The sequence below is a fragment of the Felis catus genome, chromosome F1 (assembly GCF_018350175.1).
Source record: "Felis catus isolate Fca126 chromosome F1, F.catus_Fca126_mat1.0, whole genome shotgun sequence".
Lineage (NCBI taxonomy): Eukaryota > Metazoa > Chordata > Mammalia > Carnivora > Felidae > Felis > Felis catus.
Window position 1 is genome coordinate 16603798 of NC_058384.1, and position 20250 is coordinate 16624047.

General features: G+C 36.1%; 1 protein-coding gene across 10 annotated transcripts in view; it reads left to right on the forward strand.

The window, feature by feature from the left end:
- The window catches only part of RABGAP1L (RAB GTPase activating protein 1 like), a 762235-nt gene that overhangs the window by 471086 nt on the left and 270899 nt on the right, over positions 1–20250 (forward strand). For 9 of the 10 annotated variants that reach the window (XM_023247520.2, XM_023247522.2, XM_023247521.2 and 6 more), the window contains one exon: positions 18060–18185. In XM_023247520.2, coding sequence (XP_023103288.1) covers positions 18060–18185 — 126 coding nt within the window. Of the gene's footprint in view, positions 1–5305; positions 8415–18059; positions 18186–20250 lie in introns of those variants that run through there. The other variant, XM_045049365.1, reaches the window with a different exon arrangement.

Sequence of the window (20250 nt, forward strand, 5' to 3'; positions counted from 1 at the left end):
AGCAGGAGCAGAGAGACCAGTTAGGAAATATCAGTCTAAATGAGAGATGTTGAGAGCCAGAGAAAAAGAAGCAGAATAAGAAGCATGCAGGAGGCAAATTGGTTAAGTTTTATGGAAGGATTAACAAAGGAAGAGTCAAAAGTAATATGTCTAATTTTCTAGCTTTGGTGACTGAATTACTTGGATTTTTAGCTGAGAAAGAAAATAACATCCATTGAGATTGAATGGAGAAAAATGATTAGGAGTCGATGATGAATTTTGTTTTGAATTCTTTGGGTTTGGGATATTTTGGGGACATCTGAGTGAAGCTGTCCGCCAACCAGTTGGATGCTGGAGACTGATGCTGGGGGGAAAACCACTGCTGAAATCATGAGAGTAGATGAGATCATCTAAGAAAAATAGAGTAAAACAGTATAGAGCCCAAGAACTGAATTCCAGATATTGAAAGGATTGATGAGGAGGAGGAATTCTTGGCGGATTTCTGATTTTCAGGGAAGGAAGAAGCAGTGCCATCACATGTGGCAAAGAGGTCCAGCAAGTTTAAAACACAAACAAGCATTTCTTTTAGGTTTGCATTCTGGACATGAAGAGCGATTATAGTAGATTCGTGGTCCTGATTCTGATAACTTGATTCTAACGATGACAATGATGTATTGTAATAAATCACTTTATTTAACTTTGAGTTTGATACCTTCCTCTGTTGCATTATCATCTGTTTGTGGCCTTCTTGATCTTTTCCTTGTTATCCTCTTTCTTTGATTTCTCCATGGCCCATCTTCTTGGTATTCTCTGTGATAATCAAGCACTTCATGGCCACAAATTCCCAGGGCCCTTGTTCTGCTACAAAACCTACCTAGTGTCTAAAATCGCTCTCTAACACAAGAGGCTGCTGTAGGCAGTGACACTGATGTCTTCACCAAGGTTCAGAATCCCGTTTCTTCTAAATGTTTTTTTTTTTTTTTAATGTTTGTTTATCTATTTTGTGAGAGAGCAAGAGAGCGTGAGAGAGAGCCAGCAGGGGAGGGGCAGAGAGAGAGAATCCCAAGCAAGCTCTGTGCTATCAGCACAGAGCCCAATGCAGGGCCCAGTCCCATGACCATGAGATCATGACCTGAGCCAAAATCAAAAGTCAGACGCCCAACTGACTGAGCCACCTAGGTGCCCCAGAATCCCTTTTCTTCTAAAAGGAGCCTTTATAATCACTCTGATGAGAAGCTAAAGCTGAAGCCATGGGTGGTGAAACTTTGTCTTCTACAAAGTAATCTTTGCGTATATCATAGTTTAGCATTTTAGATCTGTAGTCCTATTAAACACGTTACAGTATATTGATTAAACTTCACTGAGAAGAACATCTTTCTGAGAAATCTGTTCTCACATTTAACAGAGGGTTAATTAAATATAAGTTCGTATTTATTTGGAAATACCTTACCATGAGAAAAAGAGATAGTGACCCAAATAACTAGAAAGCTCAAAACCTAGAATTTTTTCCCTACATTATCTACCCTCATCTTAGAAGGGTCACGTGGCAAGCTTGCATTCTAAACATACTCACAAAGTTGCTTTCAAGCTGTATCACAAGATGGCTAGAAATTCAGTCTAGTTTCTCACACTTTGTATAATAACAATTATGCAGTTGTTGCCATTGCTTATAAAAATAACTGGAAATACAGGGGCGCCTGGGTGGCGCAGTCGGTTAAGCGTCCGACTTCAGCCAGGTCACGATCTCGCGCTCCGTGAGTTCAAGCCCCGCGTCGGGCTCTGGGCTGATGGCTCAGAGCCTGGAGCCTGTTTCCGATTCTGTGTCTCCCTCTCTCTCTGCCCCTCCCCCGTTCATGCTCTGTCTCTCTCTGTCCCAAAAATAAATAAACGTTGAAAAAAAATTTTTTTTTTAAAAAATAACTGGAAATACAGAAATACCTACAGAATCTTTGAAGAAAGGGTCACTGGTATGCAGCATAGTGTTAATGAGAAGCACATTGTTGTTTTTAATTGAGAGTGTATGCAATATTCTTTTAATCAGCATATTCCATTAAATGACCAACTCATCCATTAACCAACTCGAATAAGAGAAATCAACTGTAATTTTTTTCTTTTTCATATTTTTGCCTCTGTGGCGTAAGCAGGTAGAAGAATAAAGGCTAGCTTAAACAATTCATCAAATACGCTATCTCAGGTTCCAGGGAGATATGTTATTTGCTACTAACTAATTTTTTATCAGTTACATAAGCATTTGCTTCTTTTGCTGCCAGACATCCTTTGGCAGCTCCATATTAATCATTGTCAGAATCTGCTTCTTTTCGGATACTGTCTTTTCCTCCCCCATGGTCATTTATATTTCACAGTCACTGCCTAAGAGAAGGGAAGATCAAAAATGAAAATATGTTCAAAAACAAAAGATTAGAATTTTTAAGGTTTTCCATTGTCTAAGTAATTTTAGGAAATAATTAATTTCTCTTTCTTGATACTTAGAAATTTCCAGATGCTTTGATAATAGCTTTGCAACTTGTAGTATTTTAAGCCGAAGAATTGTCTGTCACAGTAGATGCTATTATATCTATTGATAGAATTACAAGAAATTTATCATTTACAGTTGGAGAAGAATATTATGGCACAGATTGCTTGTAACCATTATAGTGTTCATGTGCCTTTGATGTTAAATATGCAATAATAATCAGTGATATCATCATTATAGTATTAGTCATTGCTTATTTGGAAATATGATAAATGATATTCTTGTATATATTTCATTCTAAATATCATATAAACTATTTTAAATAATTTTAACCCAATATGTTTTACTACCATACTTCTTGTCAAGAAGTTTAAAATTTTTTTTTCATTGAACATACATTTTTTTTAGACCTTCAGGAAATCATGTTCCTTTTTAAGGTTAAATTAGTGTATTTATACTATTATTGGCAAGCATGGAAGCTTTCCAACTACAGAAAGGATTATTTTTGGATAATCCAGAATGTTTAAAACTATTGAATTAAAAAAAAAAACAAAACTATGACTGGGCACACTTCCTTCAGAAACCAAAGGCTTTGTCTGACAAAGATATGCATACCCAGCAATTCCACTCCTAAATATATATTTTAGTCAAACTTATGCACATGTACACCAAAATTGTGTGTTAGAATTGTCCTCAGATCAGTGTTTATAACAAACACCTCAAATGTCTGCTGTTAGAATGTCTAATACTAGAATTGTAATTAGACATTAAAATGGAAAAATTGTGATATATTTAATAGAACACTATATAACAGTGAAATGAATGTTTTACACTACATAAATTAATGTGAATGAGTCATACAAACATAAGGTTTAGTAAGAAAGAAGAGTATACTTGGTATCATTTGTTATGTTTCCCTTTAGTGGAAAGTTCATAGCAGACAAAACTGAAGTCTATTTTTAGGATGCTATGTAGGTGGAAAATATAAATGACACCAATGAAGTGATTACTGATAAGGTCAGAATAGTGATTTCTTATTCATTCATTCATTCATTCATTCATTCATTCATTCATTCATTTTTGAGAGAGAAAGAGAGCACATGCGAGCCCAGGGAGGGGCAGATAGAAAGGGAGAGAGAGAATCTCAGTCAGGCGCCATGCTGTCAGACTTTGTGATCTCAAACCATGAGATCATGACCTGAGCCCAAACTGAGTCAATGCTTAACTGACTGAGCCAGCCACCCAGGTAACCCAGGATAGTGATTTCTTGACAAATGAGGAGTCATAATTGGGAAGTGACATACCAGGATCTTCAAGAGTACTGACAGTACTCTATCTTAACCTGGGTGGTGGTTACATTTGTCTTTATAATTATTTGGTTTCACTTTATGATCAAATTATTTATTAAAGCATACATTTAACTTTTATGCATTTTTGTGGGTTATATTTAAAAATGAAATAAGGTTTAAAAATTACAAGTTACAAATCCTTCAATGCAACTCCCCAAAAAGATAGGTTTAAGATAAGATTTAACCAGTGGACTTAAGAAATGAGAAGCAGAGCTACTTCTTAGTTTTATTAAAACATTTCCGCAGAACCGAAGATGGAAGATACTGAGTTCCTAGTGTCTTTATATGTATATGTAAGTAAAAGTACGTGTGCCATTATATTATTCAGCATTCTGCTACATGTGACATAACCTTGACTTAGAGTAGCTGAAATTTTTAATCAGCTGTATTTTTTAATAAGTCCTGTACTCCTAAATCATTTTTTTCCCTTAAGATCCAAGACATTTTTCTGTTCCCAGTTAATTCTTGCTTCACTTCTTTTGAGCCATTTCACAACATCTCCATGTATGTAAATACACTCAAGACATCTTACCTTTAAAAAACAGTCTCTTGATCTTCCCATTAACTACTGTCTTTGGTTTCTCTGCCCTTTCAAAGCTGAACTCTTTCATGGATAATGAAAGGCACAACTATACATTTGAATTGTGGTTTAATACCTTTCAAGTTTCCTAAACTCTCTGAGCTTCAGCTTCTTCATTTATAAAATGGAAGTAATATTATCATTCTTCTAGGATTTTTATGAATATTGAATACTTTATATTGTTAATGAAAAGGGTCTTATTTTGTATCTGGCACAAAAAAAGCATGCAACCATGGAATTAAATCCAGGCTTTACTTAATAGATGTGTAGTTATTGGAAAATCACTTAACTTCTCTGAACTTCACTAGTTAATATTTAACATGTAAAAATAATACACACCTTACAGAATTTTTATGAGGATCAGATGGAGTCATGAACGAACGCCTCTAATGATACTATTTGTTGCTATTTTTTTCTAAAATTGGTAATTATTTACTCTGCCTTTTCTTTTGGACCCTTGTCCCACTAGCTTAAATCGATCGCACACAGCAAACTAGTATGTTGTACAATATGTTTTATGGATTATAAATAGACATTTAATTTAAATATATTTTAGCATGTATTTGATTTAAAAGGAAAATGAACAGCTAGAAGTTTTCGTTTTATTTGCTTTCCAATTTGTAAACAGAAAATGAACACTCACGAGTTCATGATTTTCAGAGTTGTCACTAGCATCTTCTTTGTTGAAGAAAACTAAAAATTAGTGGAATTTTCATTGCCTTCACGGAAAAACATAGATTTATTACAAAAATATATGAAACACCATCATGGATAACAGAAAATTTAGTTTTATCCTAAATAAGGGGATTATTTTATATTAACATATAATTTTACTTTGAAACATATGTTGATGTATCTTACATCAGGTGAGCCTTAAAAACTTTTGAAGTACTTAGACCTGCTTTGTTTTATGGTTCATTGCAGAAAGAAGCAACGAAGCTTAGAGACTGTCTCCATTCAGTGTTAGTACAGATGGCAGATACTTATCAACATTTGTTACCAAACAATGATTACATCATGATTGATTCTCAGATTACACATGTGAGTCAGGTCCTTAGTTTTGTATTTCATAGAGCCATGGATGATATTTTGATATCTTAAATTATAAGATGTTAATACTTATCTCCTCCTTTCCCCAATAAAACAGCACTGATTCTACGACAGAGATCCTGTATGTATATAGCAAAGATGGGTATTCAATATTAGAGATCCCCATGCTCCAGATTCTTAATATTTTTAAAAAAACATATATTGGTTGGCAGTTCTGCCTGATTTGGATCCCTAGTCAATGGGCCAGACTGGCCATGGAACGTGTTCTGCTTTGCTCAGACAGGGAAGGAAATTCCCAGTTTCTGAGCTTAGCCTCCAGTCCTGACCAGAGAATCCAAGCTACTGTAGATTCCATGTTATAGCCCTGCTCAGACAGAGACCCAAGTCAGAAGCCATGCCCAACTCTTGATCATAGCCTCTGGCCCTGCATAACAGTGACCCTGGGCAGACTCAAAACCTAGTCTACAGAACCACCAAGCCAGAGTGCCCAGCTTACAGTCTTGCCCAGGCTATGCTCCTACCCAATTGCTGAATACATCCTGCAGCCTCACCTAGTTAGGAAACCTGGACAGTAATTTCACCTGAGCACAGAACACAGTCTCTAGCCTCACTCATCTGTGGGATACTAGCTGGAAACCCCTCTTGACCAGAGAGCCCAGGCAGTTACTCTATCCAATAGCAGAGCACAGTCAGTGGCTTGCCTGGTTGTGAAGCCAAGCCTATGGTCCTGCACAACTTTGAGATACGCCCCATGGCCCCACCTGAACACAAAGGCCAGCAAGCATCACCATCTGGTCAGGCAGGACAACCTGAGACCCCACTTGACCAGGGGCAGTTTCAGGGCCAACCCATAATTCTGCCTAACTGGGGAGTCCAACCAGTGGCACCACCCTGCCAGGGAACGTGGCCTCTGACCGTGTTCATCTAAAAGTGATTGCAGAACCAAGCTAGTGGCCTCACCTAACCATGGAGCATTGCCAGCAGCCCCACCCAATCTGTGAGCCCACCCACTGGTCTTACTTGAATGTTTAGCACAGCCAGCAGGCTCACCCAACTGTGTAGCCTAGCCAGTACCATCCCCCCCAGATCTCAGAGCATGAGCAGTGGCCTCACTCAACTGGTCTCTGATAGCAAGCCCTGCTTTCCCACAGATGCTACTAACTAACCCATTAGTACTTAAGCTGAGCTAACTGGTGAAGGTCTTTTCATGCCAAAGCAAACCTGTAATGTGTGGAAGAGGAGACCACTTAATCAAGTGTGCAGATAAGAACATAAGGAATCATGGATCATGAAGAATCAGGTAAACATGACACTACCAAAGGAAACTAATAAAGCTCAAGTAACTATAAAGAAATGTAGGTCTATGAAATGTCTAATAAAGCATTCAGAATAATCCTTTCAAAGTTCAGTGAGCTACAAGAACACACAGATAACTAAATGAAGTTAGGAAAACAAAATGAAGTCAAGAAAGAAATAGAAACCATCACAATACAGATTCTAGAGCTGAAGACTACAATGATTGAACTGAAGACTTTAATAGACAACTACAACAGACTCAACCAAATGTAAGAAGGAATCCGTGAACTGGAAGATAAGTCATTTGAACTGTCACGTCAGAGGAGCAAAAAGAAAAAAATGAAAAAAAAGTGAAGAAAGCCTACAGAACTTATGGGACACCATCACATGAAGTAATATATGCATTATGGGAATCCCAGAAGGAAGTGAAACAGGGAAAGAAAGTCCATTTAAAGCAACAATGGCCATACACCTCCCGAACTTGGGGATAGAAAAGGACTTCCAGATTTATGATGCCCAGGAGACCCCAAATGGTTATAATCTGAACAGGGTTACAGCAAGACACATTATAATTAAGTTGTCAAAAATCAAAGAGAATTTTGAGGACAACAAGAAGCTACTCACCACATACAAGTGAACTCTCCATATAACTATTTAGTATCTCAGCAGAAACACTGTAGGCCAGGAAAGAGTGGGACGATATATTCAAAGACGTATTGAGAGCAAAAGTATATCATACCTGGCAAAGCTAACCTTCAGAAATGAAGGAGAGATAAAGATTTCTCCAAACAACCAAAAGCTGAGGGAGTTCATCATCACTGGACCTCTCTTACAATAAACTCTGAAGGGCATTTATCAAGCTGAAATAAAAGGGAAGCTCATTAACATTGTGAAAACATATGAATGTGTAAAATTCACTGGTAATGGTAAATATGTAGTTAAAGTCAGTTTGTGTAATATATAGTGGTAGTACATAATTTACTTACAACTCTTGTGTAAAGTTAAAAAACAAATATATTAAAAATAACCATAACTACAATAATTTTTTCTATACGATATAAAAAAGATGTATATTCTAACATCAATAACCTAAAGTGTGAGGTGGGGGGGAGAAGTAAAAGTATCCCATTTCTGTATACTATCAAAGTTGAGTTTTCCTAAGCCTGAAATAGGATGTTATAACTATAGGATATTTTATGTAAGTTTCATGGTAACACAAAGCAAAATTGACAGTAGATTCACTAAAGAGAAAAGAAGAGAAAGCATACTGTCACAGGAAGCCATTAAATCATAAAGGAAGACAGCAAAAGAGAAAGCAAGAAACAACCCACAAAAAAAGTCAGAACACAGTTAACACAATGTCAATAGTGAGTTGTTATCTATTAATAATGACTTTAAACATAAATGGATAAATTCTCCAATCAAAATATATAGAATAGCTGATTGGAAAAAGAAAACAAGACCCAATAATATGTTGTCTATAAGAGACTCACTTTAGTCTTAAGGACACATACAGACTGAGAGTAAAAGGAGAAAAAAACGTATTTCAAGCAAATTGTAACCCAAAGAAAGTAGAGGTAGCTATACTTACATTGGACAAAATAGACTTGAAGCTAAAAAAGGTCAAAAGAGACAAAGTCACCATATAATGATAAAAATGCCGTCAAGAAGATATAACAATTAAAAACATGTATTCACCCACATTGGCACAGCTAATATATAAAGCAGATACAAACAGAACTAAAAGGAGAAATAAATAACAACTGTAATATTTGGGGACTTTAAAACCTCACTGTCAACAATGGATCATCTAGGCAGAAAACCAATAAGGAAACAGCAGATTTGAACAGCACTATAGACTAAATGGACTAAACAGACAAATACAAAACATTCCACCCAACACCAGCAGGATACACATTCTTCTCAAGAACTCATGGAACATTTTCTAGGATAGATCATATGTTAGGTCACAGAAAAGAATCTCAAGAAATTTATGAATATAGGACCTGTATAAGGTAGCTTTTACCATCACAGTGGTATGAAACTAGAAATCAGTAACAGGAGAAGAGTTGGAAAATTCATGAATATGCAGAAATTAAACAACACGCTCCTGAACATACAGTGATTCAAAGAAGAAATCATCAAGGAAGTTAAAAAATACCTTGAGAGAGGGGCACCTGGGTGGCTCAGTTGGTTAAGTGTCTGACTTCCACTCAGGTCATGATCTCACAGTTCGTGAGTTCAAGCCCCACATCAGGCTCTGTGCTGACACCTCAGAGCCTGGAGCTTGCTTCAAATTCTCTCCCCGCCCCTCTTTCTGCCCTCCCCTGCTCATGCTGTGTCTTCTCAAAAATAAGTAAAACATTAAAAAAAGATCTTCAGAGAAATGAAAATGGCAGCACTAAATACCAAAACTTACAGGATGCAGTAAAAGCAGCTTTAGAGGGAAGTTTATAGTGATAGATGCATACATCAAGGAAATAGTCATATCTCAAATAACCTAACTTTATACCTCAAGGAGCTAGAATAAGAACAAGTTAAGCCCCAAATTAGTAGAAAGAAGAAAATAATACAGACTGCAACAGAAACAAATGAAATAGAGAATAGAAAAGCAATAGAAAATATTAACAAAACTAATAGTTGGTACTTTGAAAATGTAAACAAAATTGACATTTAGCTAGACTAACCAAATAAAAAAGAAAGAAGGCTCATATAAATGAAATTATAAGTGAAAGAAAAGACATTACAACTGATACCAGAGAAATACATAGTATCATGAGATTACTATGAATAAGTATGCTCCCACAAATTTGACAACCTAGAAAAAAATGGATAAATTCCTAAAAACAGCCAATGAAGACTGAAGAGATAGAAAATCTGAATACACCAATAATTAGTAAGAGGAGATTGAATCAGTCATCAAAAATCCTCCAACAAATAAAAGTCCAGGACTAGATGGTTTCACTGGTAGAGTCTACCAACCCTTTAAAAGAACCATTAATACCAGTCCTTCTCAAACTCTTCCAAAAAGTTGAGAAGGGAAAACTCCCAAATTCGTTTTACAAGGCAAGCATTACCCTGACACCAAAACCATATTAAGGACACTACAAAAAAAGAAAACTGTAAGACAGTATACTCTTGATGAATATACATGCAGAAATTCTCAACAAAATACTAGCATACTGAATTGAACATCACATTAGAAGGATCATACACCATGAGCAAGTGGGATTCATCCCTGAAATGCAAGGATGGTTCATATGCAAATCATAAATGTGATATATCACATTAGTAGAATGAAAGATAAAAGTTGTATGATCATCTCAATAGATGGAGAAAAAGAATTTGACAAAATTCAACATCCATTCATGATAAAAATTCTCAACAAATTGGGTATAGAATGTACCTCAACATAATTAATGCCATATATGACAAACCAGTAACATCATACTCAATGGTGAAAGGTTGAAAGTTTTCCCTTTAGATATACAGATGACCAAGAGCTACAATAAAAGGTGCCCAACATCACCAATCCTAAGGGAAATGCAAATCAAAACCACAATGAAATATCACCTTATATATATACACATATATATGTGTGTGTGTATATATATATATATATACACACACCTTATATATGTACATATACACCTTATATATGTGTATATGCGCATATATATGTATATATATGTACATATACATATATATCTATATATGTATATGTGTATATACACGTATATATGTATATATATATGTATATGTATATATATGTATATATGTATATATATACGTGTATATACACGTGTATATGTGTGCATATACACGTGCATATATACGTGCATATACACGTGCATATATACGTGCATATACACGTGTATATATATATACGTGTATATACACGTGTATATATATATACGTGTATATATACGTATATATATGTATGTATATATACGTGTGTATATACGTGTATATATATACACACGTGTGTATATGTTGTATATATACACACATATATATACGTATATATGTGTGTATATATACGTATATATATACGTATATGTGTGTATATATATACGTATATATAGGACAATGGCTATTATCAAAAAGACAAAAAGTAACAAGTATTGGCAAAGATGTAGAGAAAAGGGAACCTTTGTGTACTATTGGTGGGAATGTAAATTGGTGCAGCTGCTATGAAGATAGTATAGAGATTCTTCAAAAAATTAAAATATTACTACCATATGACCTAACAGTTCAAGCTCTGGGTATTTATCCAAAGGAAATAAAAACACTGAAGCCAAAAGATATATGCACCCCTATGGTCATTGTAGCATTACTTACAATAATAGCCAAGATATTGAAGCAGGCTAAGTGGCCATGGATGAATGAGTGGATAAAGAAAATGTGTCTCATATATGTATGTGCATTATGCTAAATAAAATAAGTTAAACAGAGAAACACAAATATTATATGATCTCACTTACATGTAGAATCTTACCCAAAAAAGTTCATAAATAGGGAAAACAAATAGTTGCCAAAAGTGGGGGGTTAGGGGTGCGTGAAATGGGTGAGGGGGAGGTCAAAAGGTACAAACTTCCAGTTATTAAATAAGTAAGTCATAGGGATGTAATGTACAGCATAGTGACTATAGTTAATACTGCTTTGCACATTTGAAAAATGCTAAGAGATTAAATCTTTTCTTTTAAATAAAATTTTTTAATGTTTATTTATTTTTGAGAGAGAGAGAGCATGAGCAGGGGAGAGGCAGAGGGAGAGGGAGACATAGAATCCGAAGCAGGCTCCAAGCTCTAGGCTCTGAGCTGTCAGCACAGAGCCTGACGCGGGGCTCAAATGCACTAACTGTGAGATCGCGACCTGAGTCGAAGTTGGGAGGCTTAACCAACTGACCAGCCCAGGCGTCTGTATAATGCTGAGATTAAATTCTTAAAAGTTCTCATTGTAAGAAAAATCATTGAACATCTATGGTGATAGATGTTAACTAGACTTGTGATCATTTCAATTATGTACAGATATTGAACTATTATGTTACATATTATGTTACATACCTGAAACTAATATAATGTTATGTGTCAGTTATATCCCCACTGAAACAAAGAAAAATAAAGCTATGACTATTCTTGACTATAAATAAGACAAGGGAGACCACTCTCACCACTCATATTCCACATAGTAGTGAATATGCTAGCCAGAGCAGTCAGGCAAGAACAAGAAATCATAGATATCCAAATCAGAAAGGAAAAAAATGAAAGTCTTTCTTTGAAGATGACATGATCTTATGTATAGAAAACCCTAAAGACTCCACCAAAAAAACTGTTAGAACTAATCAGCAAATTCATTACAGTTGCAGGATCTGAAATCAACATCCAAACTTCAGTTATGTTTCTATATACTTAACAATGAACTATCTGCAAACGAAATAAAATAATCCCATTTACAGTAGTATCAAAAGTTAAATATTTAGTAATAAATTTAAGGAGGTGAATTACTGTACACTGAAAACTATAAAACATAGATGAAAGAAATTGAAGAAGACATAAATGGAAACATACTCCTTCTCATGGATCAGAAGAATTGGTAATAACCAAAGTCATCTACAGATTCAATGCAATCCCTATTAAAATCACAATGACAAGGGTGCCTGAGTGGCTCTGTAGGTTGAGCATCTGGCTTTTGATTTTGGATCAGGTCATGATCCCAGGGTTGTGGAATCGAGCCCCACGTCAGGCTCCATGCTGAACATGGAACCTGTGTAAGATTCTTTCTCTCTCCCTTTCTCCACCCCCCCCTTTGCCCCTTTCCCCCACTTGTGCTCTCTAAAATTAATTTTTTTAATTTTAAAAACTTAATCCCAATGACAGTTTTTCAGAATTAGAAAAACAATCTAAAATGTTGTGTGGAAACATAGAAGACCCTGAATGCCAAAACAGTCCTGAGGAGAAGAGCAAAGGTGGAGGCATCACACTTTTCTGATTTTAAACTCTCTTACTAAACTATAGTAATCAAATGATACTAACATATCAGTATCTCCTACAAAACTATAGTAATCAGTATGATACTGACATAAAAATTGTTCTGTAGACCAATGAAACAGAAGTGAGAGCCCAGAAATAAAGCTATGCATATATAGCCAACTAATAATTTGACAAAGAAGCTAGGCATATTTAATGGGGAAAGGGTAGTTTCTTTAGTAAATGGTGTTAGGAAAACTGGACACCATATGCAAAAGAATGAAACTGCACCCCTGTCTTACACCTCATAAAAATTAAAATGGATTAAGTATTTAAATGTAAGACCTGAAACCTGAAACCACCTAGAGGTAAACATAGATAAAAATCTTTTTGACTTTGGTCTTGACAGTGATTCTTTGGATAGGACATCAAAAGCACAGACAACAAAAGCAAAGATTAACAAGTGGGACTACATCTTCATGGCAAAAGAAACATCCGCAAAATGAAAGGGCAGCCTACACAATGGGAAAAAATATTTGCAAACCACATATCTGATAAGGATTAATATCCAAAACATATGAAGAACTATAACTCAGGGAGGGGAGGGGGCGGATCACCCAATGAAAAAATGGGCAGATGACCTGAATAGACATTTTTTCCAAAGAAGATACTCAGAATCTAACAGGTATATGAAAAAGTGCTCAACAACACCAATCATCATGGAGATAAAAAACACAATGAGATATTGTCTCACACCTGTTAAAATAACTATTATCAAAAAGACCAGAGGTAACAAGTATTGGCAAGGATGTGGATAAAAGGGAACCCTTGTACACTTTGGTGGGAATGTAAACTGGTGAAGCTACTATGGAAAACAGTATGGACGTTCTTCGGAATATTAAAAATAGAACTACCCTATGATCCAGCAATTCCACTTCTGAATATATATCCAGAAAGAATGAAATTACCATCTTAAAGTGATATTAGCACCCCCATGTTCATAGCAGCACTATTTACAATAGGCAAGACATGGAAACAACCTAGATGTCCATCAGCAGGTGAATGGGTAAAGATAATGTGGCATATACATATAATGGAATACTATTCACCCATAAAAAAGGAAATCCTGACATTTGTGACAGCATGGGTAGACCTAAAGGGCATTATGCTAAGAAAATAAGTGTGTATCAGTTATATGTAGACTCTAAACAAGCTGAAGTCATTAAAGAGAGTAGATTGGTAGTTGCCACGGGATGGGGGGAGAATGGGTGAGTGTGGTGAAATGGTACAAACTTTAAGTTATGAAATTAATAAGTTCTGGTTAACAGTTTGATGACTATAGTTGACAATACCGTACTGTATATTTGAAAGTTGCTAAGAGAGATCTTAAAAGTTACTTACTACACGAAAAAATTGTAACTATGTGAGGTGACAGATCTTTTAACTAATCTGTGATGGTCATCATTTTGAGAAATATATATATATATATGTTATATTTGTAACATATCTATATATAATCATCACTTTGAACACTTGAAAATTACACAGTGTTCTATGTCAATTGCATCTCAATAAAGCTGGAGAAAATGGAATGATTAAGCTTACAATGAGATAAAGTTTTAAAATCCAGAAGTAGGAAATACTGAAAATCACTTACTCATTGTTTTGCTGCATTGTACTGTTATCTGACCTCTGAGTCTGTTTGTAAATGTTTTAATCTGGATGATGGAAATACTATCAAATGCTGCCCTGCTACACAGCACTTCTCAACTCCAGTCCATTTACTTTGTGCTGTTTGATGAGTTCTGGATAATGGCCAAATACTCCTAATGCTTTAGCAAGACCCCTATTACCCAACTTGTTAATAGAATTATTAGTATTATGTTTATTTGCATTGACAATGCTAATAAATTATTTAATTCTAGAAGTAAAATCTTGTGCCACTGTTGGAATCATTTGTGGCCATCAGTAAGTGATTATTGTTTAGAATTTCCAAACTGTGGGGGTGCCTCACTGGCTCAGTTGGAAGAGCATGTGACTCTTGATTGCGGGGTTGTGAGTTCGAGCTCCACATGGGGTGTAGATTTTACTTAGATAAAACTTTAAAAAGAAAGCATTTCCAAACTATATTTTCCTATCAGACTTCTCACATTTCACAATACCACCAGTCTAGGATCAGCTTTTACTCCCTGATACTGACACTTTTCTAAGGTATATCTTCCTCAAACATGTATTATCTTATCCTTCAAAAACAAAATATCATTACAAGCCTTTGCAGTTTAAATGTCAGTCAGTATTTGTTGTCTGTTTTATATATTTTTAGATCTTTATTTTCAATTTTAAAATCTTTGACATTTTTTTGCTAAGTTTTATTTGCTTGCCCTGGTTGCTACTACTAATGGAAAGAGAAATATCCAGGGAAGCTTAATTAGACATGCTGAATAGATTGCATTTAGTGTTTAAACTAGAAAGAGAAGGTTGCATTTTCACTTTCCAAAGGATTATACGTGTTTCACATTACTTTCTCACTCATTTTGTTTCACAGCCTTTTTGACTTCATAAGGGTTCATTTTCAGTCAGTTTTATGATGAGACGGTATCTGAGATCTGTAAGAACCTATTATGCCTGACCTTCGTCTTCGCTGATTTTCAGTATTGACTCTACCCCAGCTGGGCTGGTATTTTATAGGGTTCGTCTACCATTTTTGTGTGGCATGTGAACCTACTGGAAATTGAAAACTTGATTTTTGTTGCCTGAAGCTAGACATGGAAGACAAGAGCTCTAAGACTCCCCACTCCCGCAAATGGAGATTTTCTTTTTTTTAATTTTTTTTTAACGTTTATTTATTTTTGAGCCAGAGAGAGACAGAGCATGAACGGGGGAGGGTCAGAGAAAGGGAGACACAGGATCTGAAACAGGCTCCAGGCTCTGACCTGTCAGCACAGAGCCCGACGCAGGGCTCGAACTCACGGACCGCGAGATCATGACCTGAGCCAAAGTCGTTCGCTCAACCAACTGAGCCACCCAGGCGCCCCAGATTTTCTTTTTTTAAAATAAAGGTTATGGACTGGAATTGGGCCACTTTATTTTGGGGGATCAAACTCCAACGTATAAAGGCTTTTGTCTTTTTAAGAACGCGTATTAAATATATTGTTTGTGTGTGAGAGAGAAATGGATGGGGAGTGGGGAGGAAAGAGCCGAGAAGAGTGAGATAGAGATGAGGGAGATAGACGGAGGGAGGGAGAATTTAAGCTCCATACCTAAAAGCAAAGTAAAGATTTATGTTCATTTGTCATTTTCGTGACTAATTTTTCCTGGTCGAGCTCATACCCACCCCTTGCTTGTGCTCTCGCTGTAGCGATGTTGTTTATCCCAGGATTGGTGTGTCCATATCAAAGTCAAAGAGATTGCCTATTTAGTTGTCCTTTGGGAAGATGCTATACCATTACCTCTGTGTGCACAGGGCCTAGCACACTGCATACATCTCTCATGTTCAGTGACTGGCTGTGTGAATCCCATACGGCATTTAAACCTTTCATTTACTTTAATGGCTTTACCCATTTAAGGAAATAAAGGCTTGTTCCCTTTATAGGATACCAACTGTTTAACTAAACATCATTCACTTAGAGGGAGATTATAAGTGAATTCGTTTCTCTAGGGCTGGCTACCATTACCTTACATGAGCACTTTTGTAGGGCCATTTTAGGAAAGATCCAAGAGAAAGATGGAGAGGCTAAGACCTTGGTGGTAAGAGGGGTACACCATGCATGTGCGAGTCAGTGTCACTTGAGGCTCCAATGACAGAATTGTTAAAAGAGGGAAGAATACAGTGCACTTGCATCTAAATGAGTGTAAGCTGAAAAATGTTTGCTGACTTGAACACCTGGGGTCAAAGCCCCAAACAACTCAGATAAAAAAGAAATAAGTAGAAGTGCCTGGCTTAGTTGGTTAAGGTCTGACTCTTGATTTTGGCTCAGGTCATGATCTCACAGTGTCTGAGATCGAGCCCTACATTGGGCTCTGAGCTGACAGTGTGGAGCCTGCTTGGGATTCTTTCTCTCCCTCCCTCTCTGCCCCTTCCCTGCATGTGCTCACTCTGTCTCTGTCTCTCTGTCTCTCTGTCTCTCTGTCTCTCTCTCTCTCTCTCTCTCAAAATGAATAAATAAGCTTAAAAAATACGAAATAAGTAAATATTTACAGAATTGAAATGACAACAACTAAGTGTACTTACTTAACTTTAGGTTTTATTTAACTAATTTACATATTTTATGGTTTGTAAGTAGAAAATAGAAGTGGCCAATTGGTGTAGGAATTTAAATAAACAGTTACATTTCTAAGTGGGTAAATAGAATTCTACTTGATTCAATTATTCAGGCAGGCAGTTAATTTAACAAGGTGTCAAATATCATAATCAGCCAAGGTCAGATTTTCAAAGAAGTGACATTGCAAGTAAATGTTTACATAAACAGTTACATTTTAGGACAGTGAGTTGAAGATAAAATCTTTTTCTGTTGGCTTGATGTAATTTCTAGAATATTGGATATGTTTCGTTCTAAATCCCTTCAGTTTATTGATACCACGATGTAGAGATTTGTTTCTTGGGTTTAAGATTTCATTTTCTGTTCAGATAAAAATACGTTTAGGAAGGGTATATTAGAATTTGTCATTTAACTCTTAATGGTGGAAGTTCATAACATTCTTTCCTAAAAACTATTTATATAGAAAGAAAATAGCAGTATCAAGAAGACTGGGAAGGCAGCCTCTCCCTGTCTATCAAAATTAAAATTGCACTTACCCTTTGACCCAGCAGTCCCTCTTTTGGGAATATTTGGGGGGGGGGCTGTGGAAGCAAGATGCATAGTAATGTTTAGAGAATGTTATCTTCTATGTAGATAAGGGAAGAAATAAAATAAGTGTGATTCTTTTATTTGCATAAAGAAATACTAGCAGGATACATGAGAAATTATTGAACATAGTTATAAGGTTATGCCAAAGAGATGAGGGGGGCGGGTATGGGGGTTATTATACTTGGAGATAGAGAGGAATAAGACTTTTACCTTTATATACTTTTGCATCATTTTGATTTTTGAATCATGTGAGTGTATTACCTATTTTTTTTTAAGTTTATTTATTATTTTGAGAGAGAGAGAGAGAGAGAGCATGAGCAGGGGAAGGGCAGAGAGAAAGAATCCCAAGCAGGCTCCACACTGCCAGCACGGAGCCTGATGAGGGGCTTGAACTCAGGAACCGTGAGTAGAGGCCTTTAGCCATTGATGCAGCAGACTGCTAACATGAAGGGACTTTTCTGACATTCTGGCCACATGCCACTCAGTCAGGTTCTCTATGTATCTGTTTTCCTATAGATGCCAGAGGAACAAGCATTCTGTGTTTTGGTGAAAATCATGTATGACTATGGTTTGCGAGATCTCTACAAAAACAACTTTGAAGATCTTCACTGTAAATTCTATCAGTTGGAGAGACTAATGCAGGTAAGTGAAAATTAGGCTTTTGTCACTCAGGGGTTGTTTGAAGTACAGAAAAAGTAATAAAATTGATGAACAATAATGATTCATGGAGGTTTAATGGACTTCTACAGAAAATGTAGACATATTTGGTTTCTGACCACTATCTACATTGGTGTTAATATTTATTTCACCATTTGATCATTTTTAAAATAGTCTTCTATTTTAAATATTCAACTTTAATATAGTGAGTTAAGTCAGTGAAGAGATTCCCAACTATTATTTGTAAAGAAATGAAGATGTTAACAGAATAAAGATTGAAATACGTAAGAGCTTTCTCCACCTTAATTAGCACCAGTACCATATTTAGGTCCACATGTACAGAACTCTCTGAAGGGACAGAAAGGTATTGAAAGAGAATAAAAAACTTAAACATTTTAATGTAGAGATGTATTAAAAATTTTTTCTCATATAATGTCCTGATCTCAAACAGTGTTGTTACTGTTTCACAATATGTCTGTGTAAATTTGTATTTAAGAGGAACACATTATTTAATCTGTGTCAGATATGACATAATAAAAAAATTGTGAGCAAAAGCAAAGTTAATGACTAGTGCTGATAAAAGGAATTACTGAGTAGGTTTGAAATTCCACCTGATGTTGGAAATCTTATATCTGTTTTTTAATGTTTATCTATTAAACATTAACATTAAACACTGAGAGAGATAGAGAATGAGAAAGAGGGAGACAGAGGATCTGAAGCAGACTCTGTGCTGACAGCAGTGAGCCCACAGTGGGGCTGGAACTCATGAACTGTGAGATCATGACCTGAGCCAAAGTTTGATGCTCAACTCACTAAGCCACCCAGGTGCCCCTGTGCAGTGTGTTTATATGGCTTTCTCTATATGGGGTATTGGGAATCCAAGAAAAATGTGAAGGAAATACATGAATGGATTGAGTCCGTGTTGGATAAAAGTAAAGTTAATCAAGGAGGAAGGTTAGGGGGATGCAGCAGCAGAGATACTGGTAGGAGCTCATTGGCATGACTTGTCAGGAGATCCATAGGTGTGTCTAAAGAGGGAGGTGAGGTCAGTAGGAGACCGAAAAACTAAAACAGGGAAGAGAGAGACTTAGCAGTGGAGTTATGGACAACTTTACTAGAAAAGAATGTGGGAGGGTAGAAAACCTTAAACATTAGGAAGAAATGAAATGGGGGAAAGATGTCAAATGAACTGTAAGCACAATGGCGTACAGGCATCCAGGAGAAAAAAGACTGTGTAGAAGAATCTGGTAACTATGGACAGTAAAAACAATAGACTCTTTTTTAGAGATTTAATCCTTCCAAGTAAATATTTGGGACTTTTCACTTCTTTACCTTTTATTTACAGAAGTTTATGTTTTTTTCTAAGGTCCGTATTCTTAAAAGCTTTAAGAGTCAAGTAAGTGTAACTGATAAATGAAGAGCATGTTTGTGGTACTGTGAAGAAAACCAGACACATTTTTCTGTTAGCGTCTTTCAGTGGTGACCATTTGGACACCCCAATTTAAAGTACCTAATGGGTACATCTGGGTGCTTTTCAAAAAGCATCTGATGTAAGAAGTTAGGCTTTTCTTTTTGTTTTTGTGATCTGTTTATGAAAACAAAATGAACGTGGGCTTTTACGTATCTTTGCTTTTGTCTTTCAGTTAGAGGAATAGCTAGGCTGATACTCTGTACTTTACCTTTCATGCTTTTGACAAGCATTTACTTGTGTAAATTGGAAAGAAAAGGGATCAGGGTGACATAAAGGCATTTTTAGGAGACATCCAATTTCATACATTATACACTTGCACAGTTTCTATAGTTTGCCATTTTTAATGTCAAAGACCTATTGTTTTAAAGTTTGGTTGTGTTTTGGGCTTTTCTCAATACTGCACAAATTTACTGGAGTGATACCATAGATCCCAGATGATGTTGATATTAAGTGGTCTCCAAAGAGAAGATAACCTAGGTAGTTAGGCATTGAACCCTGAATGGGGTGTTGGACTTGACTCTGGAGGGATGACATTGATTAGACTACAGGTGTTCTGTCAGAGCAAGCATGTCCCAAGAA